The 9,408-nt window shown below is 44.2% G+C and overlaps 1 protein-coding gene across 1 annotated transcript in view; it reads right to left on the bottom strand.

The window, feature by feature from the left end:
* The window catches only part of IARS2 (isoleucyl-tRNA synthetase 2, mitochondrial), an 83,943-nt gene that overhangs the window by 26,389 nt on the left and 48,146 nt on the right, over positions 1-9,408 (bottom strand). Inside the window, exons 13-14 of the mRNA XM_019516472.1 lie at positions 3,877-3,979; positions 2,208-2,301 (exon numbers count right to left, since the gene is read on the bottom strand). Coding sequence (XP_019372017.1) covers positions 2,208-2,301; positions 3,877-3,979 — 197 coding nt within the window. The remainder of the gene's footprint in view (positions 1-2,207; positions 2,302-3,876; positions 3,980-9,408) is intronic.

The following is a 9,408-nucleotide window of genomic DNA, read 5'->3' as shown; positions in this document are numbered from 1 at the left end:
GATTTTCATTTAAAGAAAAAAAAAAAAAAAAAACAGATAGCCATTTTCAAAGAGAAATAGAGCTCAAAAACTGCTCTCCTCAGAGGAGAGGCTTCTCAATGGAAAAAGCTATTTTCTGCCAGAAATAAGTCACCTGACAAATTCCATGTGCATTAGGAACCGTTAAAAGGATGTATATCCCAATTAAAAAAAGTAATTTTGAATACTATTATGGCAAAATCTAGCTTCAGAACAGAAAGCAAAAAGTCACCTTGCATATTTTCTATACTGTGTTCACAAAAAGAAACTGAGAGAAATAAGCATGAATCAAGTTTTTTTATGGCGTTGAGCTAAGATGGAAAGTTCAGTGCAAAAGTTGCTGAACTCATTGTCATGTTGCTGGAAATGTTATGCCCTTAAATTATGAAGCAACGGTTTTTTTTGTGATGTCTTGTACTGCACCAACTATGCAATTGAGAGGGAAGTTTGGCAAGCTCTTGGACTCACACTGCTGACTGAGCTTGCAGAACCTGCAAAAGTGTAGTGTGCGCCCAAGGGCTTGTCAAACTTCTCTCCCAAACTCTTCAGTTGGTCTAATGAAAGACATCAGAAATTAATCTCTTGGTCCAGAAAATGTACAAGAACCATCACAGCTACAACAACACTCCAATCACACCATCTCTAAGTTATTGAGATGCACTCTCAACTCTCAAACTTAAAAAGAAGTTTGTCTGGGAAGGTAAAAAAAGGCTAATGAGAAACTAGGTCAGATGCTATTCCACCTATTAGGCATTTAACTGGGATTTAGGAATTAAAACATCTAATAGATAGAACAGTTCTAAGCCACTGTCTACCCTCTTTTTGGCTAGTGGTCCACAAAGACCTCTTGAAAAGAAATGAGAAGGGTTTGGTAACTGAAAAAAAAAATACATATGGTGAAGCTAATGCTACTATGAGAATGAGTAGTTCTAGAGAAAAACTGACAAAGCAAAGCAAAAGATCCTAGATAGTGTTATAAAATATATAGATAATATAAATATACCATGAATTTTTTGTCATTCCTCCAGGATGCCTTAAGGATTTTATGCTACAGTTATTTTTGGCTACAAACCAAATAGTTTAAAAAAAAATAAAAAGAAGGAAATCTGCTACATGTAAACATCTGAAAAAAAAATATACTGTCTGCTGATGATACACCATTGCCTGACTACATTGCTAGGGAACAAAACCTCTAATACAAATACATTTTTATAATGAAGTCAACAAGATTGCTATCAACCCAATTGCATACAGTAGGTTCACGGTTCAAAGTTCAGACCTGATGTATTGTACAAGAGTGTTACCTAGAATGGCACCTGACTCTGGAGCTTTCTCTGGACTCAAAAAGGATTTGAATAATTTTAAAAAGACTGCTTTTTTTTTTCTTTTAGACTGCTTACAACTCCATTGTAGCTGTTATGTAAGATCCCAAGCACAAAAGCCCAACACCCAGACTTCTCCTATTTTTGGAATCACCAAAAATTCATATACCAGTTTTATTAATTTGTAGCACAGTAAATCACACTAGCTATGCAAAATAATCAGGAGTTACAACATCAGCATCCATGTATGCTATTCTATGTAATTAGGAATTTAACATTTTTGGTAGTTTTAGTTTTATACGATACAGCGCATTATCAACACAATCTGAAATATATTAATTTGATATAAATTAAGATCTACTAGCAGTGAACTGCTTTTTCATAACAGGAACAAGCTGCTTTATCTTTTTAAGATGTCTGATGTTTCAAATGCTATGAATAATCAAGAATAACACAGAAAAAATCTGAACTTTTACAATCCTGAAAATGAGCTTACCAAGAGCAAACCCTTTTCTTTAAAAAAAAACAAACCCCCCCCAACACAAGCAAAGAAAATCTTGGGTAGTGTTGAGATGATGTTGCCATGATTAGCCAGGAGACATGTGAAAGGCAAGAAATCTTGTATGTGGGATCTTTTATTGGATCAGTTGTATGGTTGGCCCTAGTGTTTAGTGTCCAATAGACTGATGTAAAAGGTGCTGGGGAGATTTTTATAGGAAAAAATAACTTCATAATAAATGCATCAACTGCAATTTGCCACTGGCATAAGCCAAATCAGCTCCACAGTCAATGTTATGGCATACAACAATGGGGAACTTGGGTCACCAACTGCTTCAAAATAATGTTCACAGTACACTAATTCTATACCTTCCAACACATGAGCCCACGAAGTTCCACTATCAAACCAAATATCCAGAACGTCCTGTCCCTTTACATAATCCAGTGCATCATGGTTACCAACCTATTGGAGTAACAGGTAACAAGCTCAGTCAGTGTACAAAGATCATTCTGTATGATCAGTAACAGAAGAGCTAGAAAAATCCCCCGCAGTCCAATTTAGTATTTAGTCTATTCATGTTCTGGGTGAGGTCCAGAAACATGCACAGTTTGAAACAGTTTATGTGCACAACTGTTTGTAATAGCTCACTTCTGTACCAGCTAGAAGGCTGGTGCTCCAAAAGGCTTAGAAGGCTGAGGGCAGCAAAAGAATCAGAAGCTACCGTAGACAGGCCACACGCAAAGGGGCATAAGAACTGAGCCATGAAAAAAACCAAGTAGTAACAAGTACCATATTTACTTGAATATGGGTGCTTGCACATGTGAAAGAAAAGAAAGACGCGCTTAACTTTAAACTTGGAACGTTCCCCTGTGCTGAGCCCAGCACATGTCCAGAAGATGCAGCACATTAGTTCAACCTGGCTCTGCAGTGTCTGTATAGACTGGGTGCTTTTCTGGCACTTCTCTAACAGCTGATTGAATCAGCTTTAGATAAATGCATCAAAAAGCTCCACTGAAGCACCTGATCTATACAGATGCTGCAGAGATGGGTCAAACTAATGCGCAGGTTTTTGTTTTTCTTTCTTTTCTCCACCCCCCCAATTCTGTAAGCAGCCTATAAGACAAGGTTTTTCCCCCTCAATCAACACCGGGGGAAAATTCCCCTAATCCTACATTAGCATAAACAGCTTAGTTTTCCTTTAAAAAAAAAGCATAATTTGTACTCTAGTAGGTGCTAAAGTGCTATTTAGAAGTGTGTTTATGGAGAACCTGTGCTAAAACTTGCAGCAGTTGCAAAAAAGGTAAAAGATAACATTTCTGTGTGATCTCTGTCTATGGGTACTACATGCAAATTGCTACAGCTATGTTTATTTCAAGGTCAATAGGGTCTGATAGTAAGGAGAGGGGAAGGGTCTGTAGAGGGAAGAAGTTGGGGGCCTGGAGGGCAAAGGGGCTACCTAACTCCAGAGATTTATTCTCCCCCCACCCCCCATTGGCAGTTGGAGGTTGATAAATTGAAGACAAATCTCCCATAATTAGATTCTATACCTGGAAAATTACATCTCAAATTTATAAATTTTTCCATATATGAAATCTAATTACTCGTGGGTCATTTTATAATCAAAGTCATCTTATATTCCAGTAAATATGGCTCTCAAGCTGAATGCAGCCTTCAAGAGGTTAACCCGTGGCCCCTGGATTCCCAGTTCAGGTGCTGCTCCCTCCCACCCCATCACTCTCCTGTTGCCATCCTGGGGTCTCTGAGGTCCCCCTGCCTCCTCCTGCTTTTGCTTCCTATTCCTGGGGGCAAAGAGAAAGGGAACTCATGGTCAAGGGTTCAGGGAACCCAGGGACCTGCACAGCACAGAGCAGCATGTGGCCTCTGGCAATTAAGAAGTTGGATAGCTCTGCCCCGACACATTCTTATTTAATACCTTTTTAAAAAGTGGGGGGAAAAAAATCCCAAGGATCACAAATATCTAAGGGCATTATACTGCTGCCCATGAAACACCATCAGAGGAAAAGACATTAAACATACCTTTGCTACAGCCTCTCTTGGTAGAAGCTGCTCGACAGGGAGGGTCCACCATGCATCACTTCCTTGCTGCTCCACTATTCTAATAACGTTCCCAATGGTTTGACTAAATAAACGAGCAAGAAAGAAGAATGTAGCAAGATTAAAAATCAGTAAATTACTATAATTTCCTTAATGTAACTATGCATTTATTTAGGCCACGTACATACATTCAGCCTCTATAAGGAGAGACACTGTTCTCCCAGCAGAAAACAAAAGCGTGCAGAAGTGAAGCTCTCTCTCCCAGAGTGAAAATGGTGGCACAGGAACAACCCAGGTTAAACTGCTCCCAGCAGTTTCTCTTGGGAGACTGAATGTCTGCACACTTTCCCCCAGCTTAAATCCTCCTGGGGATGAGGAGGGAAGCCAGAGAAAAAGGTTCCTTGTGCCTTCTTGAGACCAGGGCCACACCAGTCTGCAGGTGTGTGCATGTGGGAGGGAGGGTGAAGCGGCTCATCTCCTGCTTCTCACACCAAAGAGTTCCTGATGTAAGAAGCAGGCAGGGGCTTTGCCAAGCCATTCCCTCTGCTCAACTCCTGGGTACCAACTGCTGCACCCTGACTGCTTCCCCTTGTTCCCCTCTCCCCGCTTTCAGCTGAGCAGCCAGTGTAGCAAGCCACACTTACAAGCCCAACTCTTGGCCTGCTAGCTTCCCCTTGCCTCTCCACATTGCTCAGCTGAGTAGCCAGGGCACCAACTGAAAAGTCTGGCTCTCAACTTTGCTAGTTTCCCTTGCATCCCACCACTGCTCAGCTGAGTGGTGGGGGGCAGTCATTTAAAAACCAGAGGGTCCTGGAGCATGGCAGGTGGAAGCTTTCCCCAAGCCCAGCTCCCATCCCGGCTGGCTTCCCCTTGCAGGCAGAGGAAGCCTACTGTGCCAAAGTAGCAAAGCTTGTGAGCCTTGCCACCACAGTAAAAATGCCCATGCTACCCTGCATCACTCTGGGCCAACCTGGAACAGCATTGGCTGAGGCAGACTGTTGTACCTCTGTGGCAAGGCTCCCAAAGGCTTACTGCCACAATTGAGATTCCCTCTCCTCTCCCTGCACTCCTCCAGATCAGCCCAAAAGGAGTGCAAAGAATGGTGGCTATTTCCTGTGAGAACCAGCAGGATTCCTACCATGGGAGAATGACCACCTCCTGCTAATCAGACCGATGGTGGGTGGGGTGGGGGACCATCCTGGGACAAGAACCTTCCCTGGATGTGTGGCAGCTACTGCTTTTCAGAAGCTGCCAATTGCCTTTTGACAGCTGGACCCCTTTCCCAGGCAGGGGAAAAGACACGCTATCGATTAATCAGCTCCCCTAAGGGGAGGAGTGGTCCAGGGAGCAGCCCTCTAGTGCCCCTGGCTGAAGACTTTGCTTGTGAAGCTCTTCAGCCATGAGGATGGAGGAACATCTGTACAGTCCAGCTCCCAGAAGAAATTTCTTCCAGTAGAACTGAACACCTTGTACACAGTCTTAGAGCACATAACTGTACTCCAGCTACTTGAGCTCACTGAAAATGAGCTAGCTTGGGTATCAAATATAGTATAGCTGTGCTAAGTAGGTGCACTACCCTGGCTAACCTACCCAGCCTCAGCCACAAGGCACTTTATGGGGCAGTGTATGTTTCCTGTGTCTGTGTACACAAGCCATTAAATCAGTGGTTTTCAAACTTGGGCACAAACCACCAACTGGACATTTTTTCTGGGTGTTTATATAGTAAAATATTTTGAGAAACACGCTGTGAAGCATTACTTGAGTGGAAAGAGGTGGGCCCAGTAGAACCACCTCTCTAACAAAGGATCTTGAACATGTAACCCTCATAGCTCCTGTGCCAAGTATACACACTTACTTTTATGGTTTCTTTAAGACTGCAAAATTACCCAAAATTGTGGTTAAAGTGTCAAATCAGGTCTATTTGATCACTTGCTAGTCAATTAGTTGATCTCAATTTGTAGACTGAACAAGCAAACAAAAGACAGTTCTGAAAAAGAACAGTTTTTGAGAGCATATGGTTTTCAACAAAACATGAAAGTCTTCTGGTTTCAACTTAGAAATTAGACCTACATACAATCCTACATCTAAAATGCCACTAACACTTGCTTTTTATTTTAATAAATTAAAATTAGCTAATATCACTGTTGTCTCCACAGGCTATATGGTATTTTTATTACTGTAAAAAGAACAAAAAATCTCCTACTTACATTTTTTTTAAGTCTCATTTCCTTCCCCCGCCTCCCTGTTTGCTGACTTTCAAGACTTAAGTTATAGTCTTGGGTGAAACCCCAAGGGAACTGAGGTCAATGGGAGTTTCACCCTTTGTTTTCTGGCAACAACTAAAGACACCTCAAACAGCTTGACCTCAGGGCCTCCCAAGCTGGATTGTCAAATTCACCAATGACTCTTGGCCTTGGAGCAGTCACTGAATGACTTCAGTTTCCCAGTTTTATACCCACCTTTGGCCAGATCCATTAAGGTTTTTCCTAAAATAGTCTACAGTTGGTAGTAACCAGGAGAACGCATGTTTCCATATGGCAATAGGAAACATTAGGCTAGTGGTTCTCAACCTTCTTTTAGATTCTTGGAATCCCTCTGAAAAATGACAGCTCTCAGCTTTCACTTGTTTCTTGACTACGGAAAACCAATAGAGCAATTCTTGTGCTGCAAAAAAACAAACTCAGAAAGACCATAGGAGGCCAAAATGTTTTGGAAACTAGGGATTCACATTTGGGTTTATCGTGTGAAACATGTGCAAACACCTAGACATCTAAGCAGCACTAATATTGTGTTGCACCCTGGCTGAGAGTCATTTAAATGGTAGTAGAAAAATGTCAAAAAAGAAATGCCAGTGAAAGTGCAAGCCTAAGAAGAGAATAGTGTTGAAGTTTCTTTTACACCAAAGGTGTCAAAAAGACAGTCTGCAGGCTGGATCCAGCCAGTGAAGCCCTATGATCAGGCCAGTGGGTCTCAGACTAACCCCTACATACTGCATGTGGCACACACCAGCCCTGGACCCACGCACTGCATGCAACATGTGGAGTGCGTCTGCCATATGCTGCATGTGGTGCTCAGGCACTGCATACAGCACAGCGGGCTGGTTTGGGATACACGCTGCATGAAGTGCCTGGCTTAACCAGCCCTGCAGGCTGGCTTTGGAGTCAGTCCAGATCAGGTCCACAGACCAGCCCATGTCCACAGACCAGCCCACAAGTGCCACAGTCAGAGTGCAGGGCTGGTCCAGCCTCAGTGCTGCATGCAGTATGTGGTCTGTGCTGGCTCTGCACAAGCCCTGCACCAAGGCTAGTACATGCTGAATAATGTGCAGGACTAGTTGGCCTGATTTGGCCTATGGGGCAAAATAAATTGGACACCCCTATTCTATAGTAAAGCTTTAATGCTTGCTAGTTTTTACTTTCTACTGTAACAGTGGCAGAACCCGCATCTCTGACACCAAACGGAGGTTTCAACTAAGTATCAAATGCTGTAGGATTACAGAATCATAAAAATGTACTCAATATATAATCATAGAAATCAAATTACAGAATCATAGAAAATGAGGGTTGGAAGGGACCTTGGGAGGTTATCTAGTCCAATCCCCTGCTCAAAGCAGGACCAGCCCCAACTAGATCATCCCAGCCAGGGCTTTGTTTAGCCGGGTTTTGAAAGCCTCCAAGGATGAAGCTTTCACCACCTCTCTGGGTAAACTGTTCTAATGTTTTTCTATCTTCTTAGAGAGAAAATTCTACCTAACCTAAACTTCCTTTGCTGCAACTTGAGACCATTGCTCCTTGTTGTGTCATCTACCACCACTGAGAACAGTCTAGCTCCATCCTCTTTCAAACCACCTGTCAGGTAGCTGCTATTAAATCTCCTGTTAGTTCCCTTTTCCAGACTAAATAAACCCAGTTCCCTCAGCCTCTCCTCAGAAGTCATGTGCCCCAGTCCTCAAACCATTTCTGTTGCCCTCTGCTGGACTCCTTTCAATTTATCCATATCCTTTCTGTAATGGGGACCCCAAAATTGGACACAGTACTCCAGATGTGGCCTCACCAATGCTGAATACAGGGGAATAAGCATTAGGCTGGTGCAAAGCATCTAGTATATACTTTGGATTCGCATTCGGCTGATTTGGGGGACAGCGATTCGATTCAGTGATCCGAATCACTGTCCTGAATTGATTAGGCCAAACCCAATTTGGAGATTCAGCCGCTGCCATATTGGCCGAATCTCTGAACCAAACAGGTCCTATCCCCTACCCGCTCTCCCAGTCCTGTCAATGGTTGCTCTGCCTGGCCCCAACATCCAGGCTCCTAAAAAAGCCCTGCACTCACCGGCTATTGCCAGGCAGCGAGGCGATCCTCGCTGCCCCCCCACTGCTACTACTACTCCCCCCAACTTAGTGTCATCTGCCAACTTGCTAAGGGTGCACTCCATTCCACCTTCCAGGTTATTGATGAAGATATTAAAAACCAGCCCCAGGACCAATCCCTGGGTCACTCCACTTGATACTGGCTGCCAACTGGACGTTGAACCATTGATTACTACTTTTTAAGCCCAATGAACAAGATATTTTTCTGTCTACTGTACAGTCCATTCATCCAACTCATACTTCCTTAGCTTGGTTGCAAGAACGTTGAGGAAGACTGTATTAAAAGTCTTGCTAAAGTGAAGGAATATCCTGGCCACTACTCTCCTCGCATCCACAGAGCCAGTTATTTCATCACTGAAGGCAATCAAGTTGGTCAGGCTTGACTTGCCCTTGGTGAATCTGTGCTGACTGACTAATATCTAACCTAAAGACAATGTACCACGAGGAACCAATCCAACAGTGCCAGTGTAAATACAATCACCATACATAAAAATAGATGCATTTAGAGCAGGGTTGGGCAAAAACAGCCCGCAGGCTGGATCTGGGCTGCCAAGTGATTCTATTCAGCCCATGGTAGTTCCCTAGGCCCCATTTGGCCAGGTACAGGGGGCAGCCTGTACTGCGGTGTAGGGGTGGTGCACCAGCTGAACTCAACTTCCCAGCAGCTCCCCCCTGAGGCCTGCTCAGCTGCAGCTGCCAGCATCTCCACTGCCACTGCTGGATCCAGCCCCATTACCTGGGTACCCCAGCATGTCCACTCTGCACCTACTGCTGGGGGTGCTGGACATAGTGGGTAGGCAGGCAGGGTCTCCATGGAAGACCAGCCCATGACCCCTGTGGGAAGGGTGCACTTGGCTGGGCAGATGGGATGGGGCTGCAGGTGGGTGGGGAATGGTGTTCAGGAGTGGGATGGGTGGGTGGACAATGACAGTGCAGGGCCAGGGTTTGGGATCCAGGACACAGCTGTGATCTGTTCCTCACATGTCTCTGCCCATGGAACTGGAACCCATTGCAGGGACATGCAGGGAGCAGATAGTGGCTTTGCCCTGGGCCTGGGTCCCGGCCCTGTGCTACCACCGTCCCATGATCCTAGCCCTGGCTCCATCTGCCCATACTGTTCCTGAATGCTGCTCCCCCCCCTT

Source organism: Gavialis gangeticus, unplaced genomic scaffold (assembly GCF_001723915.1).
Source record: "Gavialis gangeticus isolate Ggan-Ray unplaced genomic scaffold, GavGan_comp1, whole genome shotgun sequence".
In the NCBI taxonomy this organism is placed as follows: Eukaryota; Metazoa; Chordata; order Crocodylia; family Gavialidae; genus Gavialis; species Gavialis gangeticus.
This window is presented reverse-complemented; position numbering and strand designations above follow the sequence as displayed.